Source organism: Diceros bicornis, chromosome 19 (assembly GCF_020826845.1).
Source record: "Diceros bicornis minor isolate mBicDic1 chromosome 19, mDicBic1.mat.cur, whole genome shotgun sequence".
Classification (NCBI taxonomy): domain Eukaryota; kingdom Metazoa; phylum Chordata; class Mammalia; order Perissodactyla; family Rhinocerotidae; genus Diceros; species Diceros bicornis.
The window spans coordinates 47,685,920-47,704,805 of record NC_080758.1 but is presented as its reverse complement, the minus strand read 5'-3'; the positions used below and the strand labels follow the sequence as shown (position 1 = coordinate 47,704,805).

General features: G+C 42.2%; 1 protein-coding gene across 1 annotated transcript in view; it reads right to left on the bottom strand.

Moving 5' to 3' along the window:
* The window catches only part of KIZ (kizuna centrosomal protein), a 130,899-nt gene that overhangs the window by 34,318 nt on the left and 77,695 nt on the right, over nucleotides 1-18,886 (bottom strand). The window contains exons 7-8 of the mRNA XM_058563332.1: nucleotides 13,104-13,217; nucleotides 5,267-5,414 (exon numbers count right to left, since the gene is read on the bottom strand). Of these exons, the coding sequence (XP_058419315.1) occupies nucleotides 5,267-5,414; nucleotides 13,104-13,217 (262 nt within the window). The remainder of the gene's footprint in view (nucleotides 1-5,266; nucleotides 5,415-13,103; nucleotides 13,218-18,886) is intronic.

The following is an 18,886-nucleotide window of genomic DNA, read 5'->3' as shown; positions in this document are numbered from 1 at the left end:
ATTTTTTTACTACAGGAAAAATTAAAAACAACTTAAATGTTGAACAGGAGGCTGGTTAAAGGGACAGTGGAATAGCCACACAGGGGTCTCTGCACAGCTGTTGGAAATGATGTAGAAGAACATGTGATGGTATGAAAGGAAGTTCACTTATGACAAGCAGGAAAAAAAGAAGCTATGGACACAAACAGTACAACCCATGTTTGCCAATATATTAAATATTAAAAACCATACACCACAATGTCAATGGGCAATTTTATTTTCTCCTTTTTGTTTACCTTAATAGTCCAAGTTTGGTTTTCTTTTTTTCCTGCTAGTTTTTTAAGAAAAACACATGCTAGCCCCAAAGGAATCTGATTTCTGCGATGGATGGTACAAATACAAACAGAAAGTGAATGTGAAAGCATTTAATAAAATTACATTTCCTTCTGTATGTAAATCAGTGCTATTAATGCAGATACAGAAAAGCAAGAGAATTAAAAACCACGGATGTAGATAGTAGATGACAATTTCCCCTAATACACAGATTTAACTGACTTTTTCCTCAAGAACCTTCCTCTTGCACACCAGAAGTAATTTTTTAATGTTTAAAGAGAAATGCAAGCATCATCACCTAAGGTATGTCTAAGTTATAGGAAGGGGATTTTATCTGTGCAGCAATTAAAAGAAAGGGGAAAGTATTCATATGAGCCAGCAAATGAGTATTCAAGAGAGAAGATCAAGAGAACAGTCCATCCTTAGGGAGAGATGAAGGGATTTCTGTGACTAGTCATGTGTCTTTCTGGTATGTGTGGTGGTGGCACTCTACGAGTGCCACCAGTAAGCCACTCTGCTTTCCCCGGAGAAGTTCTCCTGGGTGGAAACAGACATCACTTAGGCGAGAAGGAGTATTAAGGCACTTTGTGTTTTAATGCAGCACCCAACTCATTTTTTTTCCCACATAAAGTAATTATAAATTTTTCTGATTTAAAAGCCTGCAGCTCAATTATGTAATTGCCTAATAGGGTATGCGGGTGCTGTGGATCTTATCTGGTCTCAAGGGGACATAATCCGAGTTTCAGCGGCTTTAATGATGTATTTACTCAAGAGACAGGATTGACTCTAGCTGACAGCAAGGGGACCCACAGGTAAACATCATTTACATGTGATTGTTTAATTAGCCATTTACCCAAGAGATCAAAGTAAATATTTCTGAGCTTCATTAGACTCTTAGCCAAGTAATTTTTAGTAGAACTTTCTTAAATTTTGAAAATCTCTTATTTTTAAGATTTTTATCTACAGAGAAATATGTAACTCATGCTATTTACTAAAGGTGTATATTGTTTCAATACAGGGAAACAACCAAAGATACTTGATTTTGCTAATAGTAAAAGCATGACATGTAAATCAAAACAGTCCTAGAACTCAAAAAGCATTTTGTTCTAAAGTTCGCAAGGCTTGCCCTGCCCACGTCATTTTGGTAACATTGTTCTTTACGGCTGTGCAGTTCTTCAGTCACAACCTAACCGTTTCAGAAACTGCCTGCTTACTTCTATTTTTAAGGACAGATTTTGTGATTAATTTATTGGTAATTTTTATGATTGTCACTAAGATGAGATCAGGATGATTTAAAAGGGAACAAAAAACCTACGAGGGGAGGCAGAATATCACTTGATTCATAAGTTATTAATTGGGCAGCCCCTTCTCATTAATAATGGAGTTATTGGGCCGGCCCCGAGGCTTGGCGGTTGGGTGCGTGCGCTCCGCTGCTGGCAGCCCGGGTTCAGATCCCGGGCGCGCACCGACGCACTGCTTCTCCGGCCATGCTGAGGCCGCGTCCCACATACAGCAACTGGAAGGATGTGCAACTATGACACACAACTATCTACTGGGGCTTTGGGGGAAAAAATAAATAAATAAAATTAAAAAAAACAAAAACAAAAAACCAAGCAACACTGAGAGATCCTTTAAAAAAAAAATGGAGTTATTATTTGAAAAATTATAAGTGGATTGGTTGTCTGGAACTGGGAATACGTTTTCTAATATAAACAACACCTTTTTAAAAAAAGATGACTAGATAGGAAAGGGCAGTAGACCACTACTTATTTCAGCCTTGACACGGCTGAGATGTGACCTACTTGAGTGAACAAGAATGGAATACAATGTTGTTACAAAATGGTACTAGATAAAATGGACAACAAAACCGGAAAACAAATCCTTCTTAGGATCTGCATTTATTGGGCCAGCCCAGTGGCAGAGTGGTTAAGTTCCCCTGCTCCGCTTCAGCGGCCCAGGGTTCACAAGTTGGGATCCCAGGCGTGGACATATGCATGGCAGGTGCATCAAGCCATACTGTGGCAGGCATCCCACATATAAAGTAGAGGAAGATGGGCACGGATGTTAGCCCAGGGCCAATCTTCCTCAGCAAAAAGAGGAGGATTGGCAACAGATGTTAGCTCAGGGCTAATCTTCCTGACCTAAAAAAAAAAAAGAAAGAAAAAAAAAAGATCTACATTTATCAATAGGTGTGGAACGGATCTAAAAAACACAGGTTCTGTTTTTCCTCAAGAACATGGTTCTTTCTCAAAGAACATTCACACAACTGGTATCATACCTCAAACAAAACAAAACTATAGGTTATTTATTGAGTCACAGGAAGTGCAGTGAAATGAAAATATGTGTGGGAAGGATAGCACAAGATTATCTCTGAAAAGGGGCATGGGCTCGAGGAGAAGCGCACAGGGGCTGTATCTCCATAATAATTTATTTCAGGAGAAAGAAATTGGGGAGGAAGGAGGTTAGAGGAGGGAGAGGAGAAGAAGGAGAAAAGGAGGGGAGAAGAAGAGGAGAGAAAGAGCAGAAGAAGGGAGGGAAGGTGCGTGAAAGGGGGAGAGAGAGAAGCCAAGGGGGAGGGGGAAAAGGAGGAGGGGTGGGAAGATGAGGAGAAGGAAGACGAGGAGCAGGTCTGAAATAAATAGGGTGCAATGGTAACAACACATGTGAGTCTGGGCTGGTAGGCATGGGATTCCTGGGTTCATTTTATCACTCTATGTTTGTATGTTTGAAATGCTTAAAAAAAGTACTTCTACTCTCTTTTAATCAAAGGGGCAAAGAAAGGGGGGCTTGAGAAGGACTGAAGGTGCTCTGAGAGGCTTGAGGGGTGATGGCCGAGGCTCTGGACCGCACAGCGACACAGGTGTGTGACTTCAGTGCAGAGATGGCAAGCCGCGCCTCTGGGAGGGGCACATGCAGAATCCTCGAACTTTGTGCATGATAAAAATAAAAAGCATCAAAGCCAGAAAACCCTATATTACATATAAGGATGAGAAAACATACATAAAACTAGACACGTTCACAAGACATTAAATTTAGGAAAGGAAAGGCCATCTCTCTGAGTATATGGCTTCTCCAGGGAATGACGAGGACCACGACGGGAACGCTCTAAATCTGGCTCCTGGGTGGGAGCCCTCCTGCCTTCCTTGGGAGTCTGCTCCATGGGTTCCCTGGTCTCTTCAGCAGCTCACACGCCCCTCTGCGCCAGCTCCTGAGTCAGGCCCCTCCTGCCTTCCTTGGGAGTCTGCTCCATGGGTTCCCTGGTCTCTTCAGCAGCTCACGCTCCCCTCTGCGCCAGCTCCTGAGTCAGGCCCCTCCTGCCTTCCTTGGGAGTCTGCTCCATGGGTTCCCTGGTCTCTTCAGCAGCTCACACGCCCCTCTGCGCCAGCTCCTGAGTCAGGCCCCTCCTGCCTTCCTTGGGAGTCTGCTCCATGGGTTCCCTGGTCTCTTCAGCAGCTCACGCTCCCCTCTGCGCCAGCTCCTGAGTCAGGCCCCTCCTGCCTTCCTTGGGAGTCTGCTCCATGGGTTCCCTGGTCTCTTCAGCAGCTCACGCTCCCCTCTGCGCCAGCTCCTGAGTCAGGCCCCTCCTGCCTTCCTTGGGAGTCTGCTCCATGGGTTCCCTGGTCTCTTCAGCAGCTCACGCTCCCCTCTGCGCCAGCTCCTGAGTCAGGCCCCTCCTGCCTTCCTTGGGAGTCTGCTCCATGGGTTCCCTGGTCTCTTCAGCAGCTCACACGCCCCTCTGCGCCAGCTCCTGAGTCAGGCCCCTCCTGCCTTCCTTGGGAGTCTGCTCCATGGGTTCCCTGGTCTCTTCAGCAGCTCACGCTCCCCTCTGCGCCAGCTCCTGAGTCAGGCCCCTCCTGCCTTCCTTGGGAGTCTGCTCCATGGGTTCCCTGGTCTCTTCAGCAGCTCACGCTCCCCTCTGCGCCAGCTCCTGAGTCAGGCCCCTCCTGCCTTCCTTGGGAGTCTGCTCCATGGGTTCCCTGGTCTCTTCAGCAGCTCACGCTCCCCTCTGCGCCAGCTCCTGAGTCAGGCCCCTCCTGCCTTCCTTGGGAGTCTGCTCCATGGGTTCCCTGGTCTCTTCAGCAGCTCACACGCCCCTCTGCGCCAGCTCCTGAGTCAGGCCCCTCCTGCCTTCCTTGGGAGTCTGCTCCATGGGTTCCCTGGTCTCTTCAGCAGCTCACGCTCCCCTCTGCGCCAGCTCCTGAGTCAGGCCCCTCCTGCCTTCCTTGGGAGTCTGCTCCATGGGTTCCCTGGTCTCTTCAGCAGCTCACACGCCCCTCTGCGCCAGCTCCTGAGTCAGGCCCCTCCTGCCTTCCTTGGGAGTCTGCTCCATGGGTTCCCTGGTCTCTTCAGCAGCTCACGCTCCCTCTGCGCCAGCTCCTGAGTCAGGCCCCTCGCTGTCTTGTCTGGCCCACAGCAGGGCCCGCTCCTCCCCGTCTCAGTCCCACTCCAAGCAGACAGCACTCCCCAAGGCGCAGCAGAGACCTCATTACAGCCCCGCTCGCAAAGCTCTACCGGCTTTTCAGCATCTACTCAATAAACACCAACTCCTTAGCCTAGGCTGGACCCGGCACAGCAAGGCTCCACTCCCTCGGACCTTCTCGCCCCAGCCCACACACCAGCCACGGAAGACGGCTCTGTTTCCCGGGTCTCGATGGAGTGGAGGAAGAAAACCAGGATGCTACAAGAGGCTTCTAAGTTCCTTGGAAAATGCTGTGGTAGATATGCTTAATTAGGTTAGCTCCAAAACCTGAATCAACGTTATGTAAGGAGTTGAGATTCCTACATAAAACACTATGCAAAAGGCCTGAGAGCAGAAAGTTAAAACCAACCATAAACCCTCACTATTATTTAATCTTTTTTCAACTATGTTAACCATTGTTAAGAACATGACTATTTCCTTAAATGAATAATTTGTACATCTTGAAACTTATTAAAAAAAATAAAAATTACTAACCCCTGTCCTCTGGTCCACGTTTTTGACTAGGAAAACTTCAGACTTCTTAGCTACCTCTTCTGTGATAGAATTATCACGTTCTTTCAAGGCGGCCATGTGCTGACCCAACTGTGCCCTCAAAAAGCCTGAGGCTGACGCTTGTTCAGATCTATAACACAGAAACAGGAGACACATTAGAGATTTGTAGTATTGGGTTACTTATGAGATTCCCATATTTTCAAAGGTTCCTTAATCAAGTTGGTAAAAGATAGTTTATCCAGAAAAGTCTAGAACCTAATATATTCTGGACTAAGGGAATTTCCAGAGTCTTGGTATTTCTTTCTTAATTTTATTTTGGTTATGATTTCATTGCTAGATGAGCATTCTCAACTTTGGCTGCATACTGGAACTACCTGGGGAGGTTTGCAAAATCCAGGTGCCTAATGCCACCCCTACAGAGTCTAGTAAAATTGGCCTGAGGTGTGGTCCAGCCATTGGGATTTTTTAAGGCTCACAGAGCGATTCTAATGCGCGGCCATGGTTTCAAATCACTGCACAGATAGTCAGCCTCCTCTTAAGTGTAGTTAAGAGAAACAGATCACATTTCCATCTCAACAACAGTTGATTCCTGTTATATACTTACTATGAAATTTTTTAAAAATTAAGATATTATTAGGAAAGAGTTAAAAGGAAGCCTATATTGCTGCCTAGACTACGTTATTTAGATACTAAAAGGAACCAGGTTCCCTTAGGGAAAAGCCCTGTTCTAGTTCTGGGGCAGGAAATGTACAAGATGACCCTGGAAAAACTTGTCATACCAGAAAGTATGGAAGCTATCAAAGACTACTGAGTCATGTCAAAAGGCCTCAGAGGCCATCTTGAAAGGGTTCCTGCTGGCCAAAGATGGGACAATTTGAGCACCAAAAAGAACAATGAGTGCAATGGACTTAAACACAGCAAATACATAAAAATCTACAAGTTCATTTAACAAATAAATAATAAAAAGTTTTAAAAATAATAAAAAAATCTTTGAATTCAGCCTCAAAAAGGAACGAAATCCTGTCACATTCTACAACATGGATGAATCTTAAGGACACTATGCTAAGTAAAATAAGCTAGTCACAAAAAGACAAATACTGTATGATTCCACTTACATAAGACACCTAGAGTAGTCAAATTCATAGAAACAGAAAGCAGAATGGTGATTGCTAGGTGCTGGCAGAGGGAGAAATGGAGAGCTATTTAATGGATATAGAGTTTCAGTTTTGTAAGATGAAAAAGTTCTAGAGATCTGTTGCAGAACAATGTGAATGTACTTAACACTACTGAGCTGTACACTTAAAAATGGTTAAGATGGTAAATTTTATGTTATGTGTGTTTCACCAAAATTAAAAATATAAACAAATAAACAAACCTTTGGAGGCTGCTAGGGCAACAACTTGATATTCTGAAAATTGGTAAGTAAAGGGATAGAATTAAGCATTTATCCTGCCTTTGTGGTCAAAAAATGCATTTCACAACTAAAAAGTAGTTGATGGGAAAAGTTCTTCCAACTAATAAATGCAGAAGAAATTAACGAATTAGAAAAGTCACCATTTTGTAAGTCCAAATTAATGAATGCATCTAGGAAATGATCATAATTTTGTGGAAACTGCATAATAGTAAACTTTATACTGAAGCATCAGTCTATCAATGTTCAAACCCACAGACCAGTCTTCCTAACAACATGACAACCAGACATCACATGTGGCCTGAGAGGGTGTAATAAGAAGTACAAGCACTGGGGCAGCCCGGTGGCGCAGCAGTTAAGTGCGCGCGCTCCGCTTCGGTGGCCTGGGGTTCGCAGGTTTGGATCCCGGGCGTGCACCGACACACCGCTTGTCAAGCCATGCTGTGGCGGCATCCCATATAAAGTAGAGGAAGATGGGCATGGATGTTAGCTCAAGGCCAATCTTCCTCAGCAAAAAAAAAAAAAAAAAAAGAGGAGGATTGGCATTGGATGTTAGCTCAGGGCTGATCTTCCTCACCAAAAAAAAAAAAAGTACAAGCACCACCTATGACGTTGTCTTGCCAAAATAACTGGGCTGGAGTATAATCATGTATCTGGATTGAACCAGCAGTTTACAGGTGATAGCATTTCGATCCTGATACAAACAAAGCAAACGTAAAATGACTTTTTTGAGATAATCAAGACAAACTCACAGGAAATAGGTATCAGATAAAGTAAAGAACCTTGTTAAATGGTAATGTATTATATCCTTATATGTTAGAGATATAAGTATTTGTGAGTATTTATAAGTAAAATATGTTGTCTCTTTTAAACTACTCAAAGAAAAAAGTGTGGATGAGGGAAAGATAAAACAAGACTAGCAAAATGTTGACAACTGGTGGATCTGGGTGAGGGGTACATGGGACTTCATTATGTTATTATAGTGGCTTTTGTGAATGTTTTAAAAATTTCAAAGTAAAAAGTTAAAAAACAGTGTACTAATGTCTGCAACTTACTTGGAAATGCATAAAAATAAGAGATTGTGACTGACGGATGGATGGAAATATGAAGAGACAGACATATGGGAGTGCAATCAAATGTCAACGGTAGAATCTGGGTGGTGGGTATATGGATGCTCATTACACAGTTCCTTTTACTTTTCTGTATGTTTGGAAATTTTCATAAGAAAATATTTGGAAAAAAAGTAAGTCTAGGTACAATTCAGAACCTTCTTTAATAAATCTTAATTGTTATAATCTTTGCCTGACCTAACTCTAGTTTTTCCCAAGAGTTGAATAAAGTGGGATGGGTCATCGGAATCCTTGAACTTATTTAAAAACTTTCCAGAATGATTCTAAGGTTTCTGGCTGGTATGGTAGAAAGCCCCTTCAGCAACTTGCCTTTCTTGGTTCTGTCTAGACCTCACCAATGTCATAATGCCACCCAATTCCTTTGTTCTGTTTCTATGTAAATGAAGCAATCTTTTTCTACATTTGGTTTCACAATAGATTTCCCTACCGGGAAAATGCAATCACAGGCTACCAGCAAATTCTAGTCCATTCAGCCGTTACATTTCTCATAATGAATAAATCAATTGTGCTTCTGGTCTGAAAAGATGTTTACTTAGGTTGAGTTGGATACAAGTTGAAGTAGGGTGAATTAAGTTAGTTAAAGTAGTTGGGATGGACTGAATTATCAGAGACCGTCTCGCTGGTGACTGATACACGTGACTTCTGCAGAGGCAAAGCCAAGGCAAGAGGCTACTAATGTCCCCACCAACTGTAACCATCCTTTGGGCTCTGGTATGAAAGAACTAGCTAAGGTTTCCTATAATTATTATACATACCTCACAAAAGGACAAAACTCATTAATTGACTTGCATGGGGTCAAATAGCAAATGAGCTATGGAAGGAGGTACAGCATCTAGAGTCTGTGACTTCTGAACAGTTAAGCCAACACTTACAGCACAAAACCAGGCTTTCGTGCAGATTGATTTCAGGACAAATTGGGTGAGGAGTACAACAGCCATGGCTCTCCTTGCAAGGAGTCTTGCCCATGCTTCTACATAAACACACCAAATCAGAAAATTTGCAAAGTGGTACAAAGGATTTTTTTGTGTGTGTGAGGAAGACCAGCCCTGAGCTAACATCGAATGCCAATCCTCCTCTTTTTTGCTGAGGAAGACTGGCCCTGGGCTAACATCCGTGCCCATCTTCCTCTACTTTATATGGGACGCCGCCACAGCATGGCCTGACAAGCGGTGCGCTGGTGTGCGCCCGGGATCCGGGCCGGCGAACCCCGGGCTGCCACAGAGGCGCACGAGCTCTTAACCGCTTGTGCCACTGGGCCGGCCCAAGGTACAAAGGATTTAAAGGAGTTGTTTTTTGTCTTTCGTCTACTTTACATTGGAAAATTTATAACATCAATGCCACAGAGAAAAAACAAAGTTCAATGTCAGCTAAATTATATACTTCTTTAATTAAAAATATAATAAAAGAATAGACTTTAAACAGTCTATAATTAACTTCATGTACTTGGAATGGCTTCCAATCAGAAAACTGCAATTTAAGTAAATGTACCAACATTTCCTAATTACAACTGATTTACAACAGATTGGTAATTTGACCAAAGTTTTAAATGCAGACAAAGTAGTAAGTACCCTGAATTTTATTCTGAACATAATAGGCAGAATAAAATAAAGAGGTTTTTACATACTGTAATCCAAATAATATAAAGCTGACTCAATTTTTCAGCATGAGTTTGAGAGCACAATTGGGCAACTGTATCTGAAAGTAGCCACTAATAAGAGATAATTAATGAGTTGCACCTGGAAGAAAAATAAAATAATGAGTAGTCTCAATATGGTTTTCATATACGATAAAATTACTTATTAAGTAATCATTTTTATGTTAAAATATGTTTTCCAGAAGGCAATAATGAACAAATTTTTTATCAATTACCCCAAATGACATGAATTATATTTTAATAATTCACAATTGTCTAAAATAACAACTTGGTCTTCCACCTAATAACAGTAAACCTTTCATATGAAGGTCTTTGAACACTTAATCCCTGATATAACAAAAATCAATAATGATGATAGAAATGGTTTTGTTCTTTTTCCTTTTAAGATGCTTCACTTTGTGAGCAGGAATTCAGAAGTCTACTCACTATCTTTTAGAGTACGCTGTGGGGCAGGTATCCCATTTTGCAGATGAGATTATAGTAAAGAGATAGACCTCGACAGCCATGGTTTGGTCAGGGGCACAAGCAGGGCTGCCGCCACACCAAACACAGTTCTCTTCAACAGGCTTCAAGGAGTTCATAACCCATTAGAGCCTTCCTACTCTGCCTGGCTTAGAATTCTAATGATATCAGTGTCATCAACAATTAAGGAACAAAAGTAGATCATTCTCTCCAAATCTGTGTTTCTGAAATAGTTTATCAAGTTGACCAGTTTACTGCTTTGGTCCAGGGGAGCTCACAAAGCAGATGGGAATATATCACTTAGGGGAGTATCCAACAATAATTCCTGGGTGCTGAGGGGCACAGGGGGTGGCTAGAGCAAGAAGAGCAGCAAGGAGCCCGATGCCATGATTAAAACTTGTTAGAGGGGCTGGCCTGGTGGCCTAGTGGTTGAGTTTGGCGTGCTCCACTTTGGCAGCCCTGCTTCACGGGTTCGGATCCCAGGTGTGAATCCACACCACTCACTCATCAGCCATGCTGTGGCAGTGACCCACATACAAAATAGAGGAGGATTAGCACAGATGTTAGCTCAGGGCTAAACTTCCTCAAGCAAAAAAAGAGGAAGACTGGCAACAGATGTTAGCTCAGGGCTAATCTTCTTCAGCAAAAAAAATAAATAAATAAAACTCGTTAGAAAGAATCTGTATTTAAAGACCTGACTGCTTATCTCTCAAAGGTCATATAAACACTTGGCACTTTTTCCAAGGCTAGACAGTGAACCAGTGACAATCAGTGTGCATTAAACAGCACCCCCAGTCACAACACACAAGGGGGCAAAAAAGGGCAATCCTAATTGTAACAGAACATAACACTGACATTAGTAACCATTCCTGACTTCTTTATCTGGCTTAAAAAAATGATTGTGGTAAAGAAGCAGTCTTGCAGCCTCCAGATATTAATTTTAAAATTTGTGTTGGTCATAAAGAAGGATCATTTCTTAGGGAAAGCTGATTTATACATAACTGTAGACCAACAGTCATGCAAAATGCAACCTTTCATAATGGAAATCAATGCTCTATTATGCATGTTGAGAAACTATACAAATGTCTAGTCTAGTAGATGTAGATATTTTATCTTATCACCCACAATCACAGTTTGGCAGCGTAGGTTAAGAGAGTCACACAATGAATCATTTAGTCTAACAAGTCAGTTTGCACAGAGAATTATAAATGCATATATGATTTCTATGCCACATACCACAACTGTGGTTTATGCAAAATAGTATATCAACAGATACAAAAAGCAGTGAGAAAGAAACAGGGGCCTGGTTACAGAGCCTCACAACACATAATCACCAAATGACCTATAGAGTGCAGAAAGACTCCGCCCCAGACAGCTTCTTCCACTGCCTTGTAAAGGAGTATTTAAGACTGCTGTTTTTTATTTTGCATGATAAAACAACAGGAAAGAGGGGGAGCCAGCCCCGTGGGTTAGCGGTTAAGTGTGCGCTCTCCGCTACTGGCGGCCCAGGTTCAGATCCCGGCGCCCACTGATGTACCGCTTGAACAGCCATGCTGAGGCCGCGTCCTACATACAGCAACTAGAAGGATGTGCAACTATGACATACAACTATCTACTGGGGCTTTGGGGGAAAAAAGGAGGAGGATTGGCAATAGATGTTAGCTCAGAGCTGGTCTTCCTCAGCAAAAAGAGGAGGATTGGCATGGATGTTAGCTCAGGGCTGATCTTCCTCACAAAAAAAAAAAAAACAAAAAAATAGGAAAGAGGATTTTCTTGCATTGCCCCTTACTGCTTCAGGTTGAAAAGTTACTGACCAGGAAGGTCATTTCCAGCATTTTCCACAGTTTGGAGATCACTAGTACAGATGCAGAAGGTAATGTATACACATTCAGGACTTGTGAACCTCATCTTGTGCTCTGTTAAATGGAACGTATGATTGGACAAGTCTTCTTATGACAAGGTCCTTTTAGAAACCATCATCTTGACTTCTCCTCACGCCTTCATGGGATTTACGCTGAATTCTACTCTGAAGAAAATCATTAACATAAAACAGCCTATGTGGCACACTGAAGGTAGAGAAAATGATGTTAGATATAAGATAACCAGACCCAAAGCCCCTCTCACTCTCAGCCAAACAAGGTCCTTTCAGGTGGGCTTTCACAGACACTCATCTGCTGACCATGCTCGAGAAATAATTTGTTCTCTGCTAGTAAATAGTGGGGATATATTTTAATAAAAGGAAATATAGTCAGTCCCCAAAATAAAAATCAGAGTTAGGTCACTGGCAACAATTACGCAACATGAATTAGGCACCGACGAGGTGCCAACACTGGACAAACCATTACACAAATCACACATATGTAATGCTATGAACTCAATAAGTAGCTCAGCCACAAAGCTTCTGAGGCCATGAAAAGAAACCCACACTACCTAAAAGGTGGGTAGAGGGTATAGAACAGATTTCTGATTGACTCAGGAAGGATGTACAAGAATCATGGTTCACATGTGCCAACTACCCTGCAAATAATTAACCCTCTCTCTCTCTCATCCTAGCTTTATGGCCTTTAAGGGATATCCTTGAAGCGGTGGCTCTCAAACCTGAGGAAGGGTAGTTCCCTTAAGGGCTCATTAAAACCCAGGTGGCTGGGTCTTACCCCCAGATTCCTGATTCAGTGAGGCCTGGGCGGGGAAAACGTGTGTTTCCAACAAGTTCCCAGGTCTTGTTGATGCTGCTGGTCCAGAGACCATACTTGCAGATTGGGGGCCTGTATCACCAGCATGACCTTGGAAATTGAGGAATCCATCTGGGGTTTGGACTTGCCAATGACATCCCTCTAGGGTGGTGGCTAGACTAGATTATATCCTGGGTTGTTCGCGAAGGTATGCTAATATGCCAGATGAAGGCTACCTGTGCTCCCTCCCCCCAAGTAAGCCCTTAAAACATTGATATGAGTAGGGATTGAGTGGATATATCCAATTAACAATTAGAAACAAATACATTTACAAAGAAGTAAATGGTCAAGTCCATAAAACAGTTAAACTGACAACTACAAGTGTCTATCCCAGTGGTGACCGTGTGGACTAGTGTTTTGTTTTCATTTGGAAGCATCTGGGAACAAGAATGGCCATCCTCCCACAGCAGCAATTTCACCCCAATAATACCTGACTTGCTTTTCATGGCTGCCACCTCCAGGTAAGAGTCTCGGAGGCTGGTGAAGGACAGCTGTTCCACAGGCTTCAAGGTCTTCTTTCAGAATGTCACTGTGATTATAGAGTCTATAAAAGAAAACAGGTGCTGCATGAGATGTTTATTTAAGCACAGACTGCCCAGCTTCTAGAATCTACGGAGGTTCTTCGTGGTTTATTGAAATATATCTGTAATATAATCTAGACACAAAAATGCAGCAACTAGACTATCTCTCGACAAAGATGTAAAATGGGGCATTTCGAAAAACTTGTTTGTGTGTATGTGGCAGTTTTAAATCCATCAGTGGACATAACTTTTAACCCTTTGAAGACTTTAATGACCTTCAAATCGACAGCTGTGCAATCTCATTCCACATTCCACCTGACTGATAGGAATGCTAGATAATCTTAACAGCAGAAAAGGCTAATTTTCTATTGTCAATCATAACAAAGTTAGATCTCCACAGCTCATGTGAAATTTACTTAAATCGTCACTGCTAAGAAATTGAAAACTGCTGGCTGGATATTGGTTCTGTCCACTATTTCTGAACGCAGAAAAATGACTATTATTTCTCCATTCAGATTCCACTGCAATACAATTTTCTTTATTTTTAGTAAGAAGAGAAAGGGAGGGAAAGAGGGATTTAGCCTTCATTATCTATTTCCAGTCTACTGGGGGACTGGTCTAGTCTAACAATTTGGCCACTGTTTTAGGTTAGGTCTGTCACGGTATCATAGTAGCTTCCAAAGAGACTGGTTAGAAACTTCCTTTAAAAAAATGTCTATTTGGGGGAAAGCATGATTCTAAAAAGCTATAGGAGAAGATATCAAAGACAAAACAGTATTTCTACTTTAAAGAAGCTGATGACATATGTAGTTGGGAATATTAAACATGTACTCCAAAAAGAAAATGAAGCAACTTGTAAAGCAATGTGTTAATTAGCAACGTCTTACTAACTTGTAGTTAGTACAACAGTGGGTTAAGTTACTGGATCCATTTGATGGCCATGTGCCTAATATCAAAAGGATGAAAGAGATGTGTTCTGTTTGTCTATTAGAGGGTGAGTGACAAGTGTAGGCTCAGGCACCCTGACTCTGAAGCAGGCTTTTATCCTGGGCAGCAAATATAAATGTCGTGTCGTGTCTGTCGTCCCCCCCCCCCCCGGCCCTGTTCAAGCCCTATTCTGGACCCTAGGCCACCCTATGGGTGCTCCAGTTCCTTGCCGTGTCTCAAGCTCTTGTCTAAACTCTAAGCCTAAGATTCTTAGTCCCTCTGGGCCACATCCTGTGTTGGGTCCTTCACCTCTGAGCTCTGCTGCCAAAAACCTTCCATTTTTTGATCAGGTTGTTTTGTTTTTTGTTGTTGAGCTGTACGAGTTCTTTATATATTTTGGAAATTAACCCCCTGTTGGATATATGATTTGCAAATATTTTCTCCTAGTTGGTGGGTTGTTTTTTCATTTTGTTCATGAATGGCCAACAGGCATATGACAAGATGTTCAACATCACTAATTATCAGGGAAATGCAAATCAAAACTACAATGCGATTTCACCTTACATCCATCAGAATGGCTATAATTAACAAGACAAGAAATAACAAATATTGGAGAGGATGTGGAGAAAAGGGAACCCTCATACATAACTGGTGCAAATGCAAACTGGTGCAGCCACTATGGAAAACAGTATGGAGATTTCTTATAAAATTAAAAATAGAAATACCATATGATCCAGATATCCCACTATGGAGTGTTCATCCAAAAACATGAAAGCAACAATTCAAAGAGATTTATGCATCCCTATGCTCATCACAGCAATATTCACAACAGCCAAGACATGGAAGCAACCCAAGTGCCCATCAACGGATGAATGGATAAAGAAGACATGGTATATAGATACAGTGGAATACTACTCAGCCATAACAAAAGACAAAATCATGCCATTTGTGACAAAAGAGATGGACCTTGAGGGTATTATACCAGGCAAAATAAGCCAGACAGAGAAAGACAAACACCGTATGATTTCACTCATATGTGGAAGATAAACACGTGGATAAGGAGAACAGATTAGTGGTTACCAGAGGGGAAGGGAGTAGGCAGAGAGTGAAAGGAGTAAAGGGGCACATATGTATGGTCACAGATAAAAACTAGACTTTTGGTGGTGAACACAAAGCAATCTATACAGAAACTGATATATGATATTGTATACCTGAAATTTATACAATGTTATATGCCAATATGACCTCAATAAAATAATTTAAAAAATAAATTAAAAAACAAACAAACAAAAAACCTTCCAGACTCCTGGCCTATATGACTTACAGTACCTATAATACTTCTTTTTCCTTTGGCAAAATCTGGGTCCTAATTCTTCCTGGAAGGCTTTATCTCGTCATCACTCAATTCACAAAATAACACCTGCCCTTAAGAAAAGGAAGACAGGCCCATCGGAGGTAAGCCAACTTCAGAGCAGTAAAGGAGAGCACATAATCACTGGGAAGGCAATCAGGAGTTGTGAGGCAGTAGAGAGACAGAGAGCTCCTTGGCATCACAAGGGCTTGACTATGGAGGAGGAACTTCAGCTGGGCAAGATTTAGACAGAAGTGGAGATGACCCTTTAAGCTAAGGAGTGGCACAGGCAAAGGTGAGGGGAAATGCCAGGGTAAGAGGGGTGTCGGGACCAGCAAGGACACAAGTCTGGCCAGGTGGGGGTTGCTGTTGGTGGTGATAAGATAGCAATGGGAAATAAAATTCAATATGAAACTCTGGTGAGAAAATAGTAATAAATCTTGCGGATTTCTGAGCTATGGCTGGTTTCTTGAAAGCAGTGTTTTTGAGAGGGTTAGCCTGGCAGCCGTGCACAGATGCAGTTGGTGAGGGGACAGACACGAGACCCAGACCACAGCCAGGAGACTGAACTTGTGCTCTAGATGGCAGGGGAAGAGTGTGTAAGTGTGAGAGCAGTGGTGGGGGTGGCAGAGAGGGAGAACAGTCATTCACAGCTCAGCTGGGGGGAAGTCAAGCGCCTATAGCTGGTGGGGTGGGCTCGCGAAAAACTGGGGTGTGTGCCTCACTCAAAGGGCCAGTCACTCTCAGCTCCCGCAGTGGAATGTGTCTCAGGGACGCTGATCTTCCTAGTTTTCAAGAGAAGCTGGAAATTCACAATTGCTAGTTTTATTTTTACGTGACATCTCCCAAATTTAAAAATCTGGCAGCTAATTCAAAAGAAGGTTAAATACTATGCTGGACAAACAGAGCTGGTCTGCAGGCTTGGGGTCTCCAGCTTAGACTGCCTCTAGTCTCACTTCCCACCCCAGGTGGTAGACCCTGAGCAAGGACCAGGGCTTGATGTTTTCACACCTCCTCTGAAATGCTGGTACAATGGCGGAAGTTAGCAGACACTCACCAATGCTGGGGTACCACAGTGGGGTATAGGCAGGGTGTTCGGGTGAGGGCAGCCTCCCTCCAGGGAGGCGTATTTTATCTCCGCCATTCTTAGGAATGGTGATAAGAGAAAACAGTTTTAGTGGTTTTATTACTGTTTATAAATGCTCTACAGACAATGCACCCTTTGTTGCCTGTATCCCCACCCCCCACCCCACCATGGTATGCCAGTGCTAAATAATACCTGATTGTCCAGTCAGGACAGATGCCAGATAACCTTTGTTCTTTTCCAATCTGATCAATCCAAATATCAGGCTTACTTAGACTAGCTCTTCTCATACTTGTCTAGGAGCTTCTCTGACTACCTCATTCATAGGGATCTTTCTTATCCCTGAATTCCTTTAGCACAATACAGACAACATCCTACATTGTACTGTTCTCTAGTTATGTCATGTCTGTCTAGTCTTCTCAACAAGACCAAAAGCTTGTTGAGAACAACAATTGGACTTCTGAATTTTTATCTTACTTGAAGTTTCATGTCGCACTCAGCACAATACTGAAGACATACTTAACACCACGAGTTGAATGACAGGCCAAGATTTAAACCTAGATTAGAGAAATCCATGACACCTATTTTTACAGTATGTTTTTATATGGTTGCTGTTAGACCAGTCCAGGGCTTCCATGGCGTCCATGGCTTGGCAACGAGCGATCAATAAGACGGCCACAAGTACTGTCTGCACAGAGCTTATGGTCTACTCTAGATTAACTCAGAACCTTCTCTGGCTAAAAGACAAGTTGGTCCGTGCTGAGGGTTTCTAGTAGTTATTTCTCCACGTGATACCTGACTTTAGCTTACAAAATATTCATCAGTCCTTTGCTGAAAAAATCTCTATTAAAGAATTCAAACACTATGGAGCTAAAGATTAAAGACTATGCGTTATAAAAACACTATCCTAGAATTCAAGACCTCAATTTCTTTCATGTCTTCTATTTGCATTCCCATCAAAATAATTCCAGCTGGAGGGGCATCAGTCTGACCAGCCCACGCCCAGTCCTTCCTGGGGAATATGTAGACGGGCCTGGCTCTAACACACTGGGCCTTACCATCAGTTTGTCTCTGTGAACTCCAGCAAGCGGACAAACGTGATGGATGACAAGTAATCTCTAGAAGCACAAAAGGCACTTTAAAGAGGTATATTTTATTGTACCCAACAGTGCAGGCAGATAATAAATAAATTTTTTTGGCCAAATTTAAAGTAATTGCTTTCTAGCTTCATTTTCATCTTTCAGTCACACAGATTTTAAGAGATAATTTAAAAGAAAACAACTCCACTCCAGGCTAATGGGAACACTCAAAGGAAGGTACAATTTTTTTTAGAAGCAAGGAAGAGAGAAAAAGTGCCATGCTTTTCCTTTCAGTACTGCAAACTGAGAATTACTTTTTGGCAAAAATGACCCTGTATGAGGGCTGTAGAAAATAAACTTTTGCTTAACCCCACCAGGTTACTTCCACACATTCCCGTGGGTGTTATATCAGAGTGGACATGTTTCAGTTGCAGCACTAAAGGCATGACTTTCAGGTTTTATTTTCTCTAGGGAACAACAGTCTCAAAATGGTGTGGTAATCACTGCCCATAACTAGTAATGAGTTTACTTCATAATTTACATAATATAATGTTACTTTTAAAAAGTTTTATAAAATACATTTACTGTATTTTTAATGAGACTGAAGAATAATAAAGCACCATAGTTGGTCACATCCAGAACAACGTTTTGGGGAAGGAAATTGTATTGCTAAATGAGCAACGACAAAAAGGCATCATCTGCAGAGGTGGTCTGTAGTTCTAAGCATGGAGTTTAGGAACACCCCATATACAGAACAGTGGGCAAAGGGCAACATGATCGGCCTTTGCTTCCCATTCCAGTGCCTGCAGAACACTGGCCTGGACACTCAACTTCTTCCTTCTCATGGGTTTGACCCTACCCTCCTTCCAAAACATAAGAAGGTTTTGATCTTTAAACTAAGAACACATGGCCTGGATAGAAAAGATTACTTTTAAAACCATCACTTTGGGGCTGGCCCGGTGGCAGAGTAGTTAAGTTCGAGCGCTCTGCTTCGGCAGCCCAGGGTTCTCAGGTTCTGATCCCAGGTACGGACCTACACACCGCTCATCAAGCCATGCTGTGGTGGCATCCCACATACAACATAGAGGAAGACTGGCACAGATGTTAGCTCAGGAACAATCTTCCTCATCAAAAAAAAAAATAAATAAATAAATAAATAAAGTCTTAGTTGCATATTTTATCTCTATCTATTAAAAAAATAAATAAATAAAACCATCACTTGATCATGTTCTGGTTCTGTTTTTCACATTT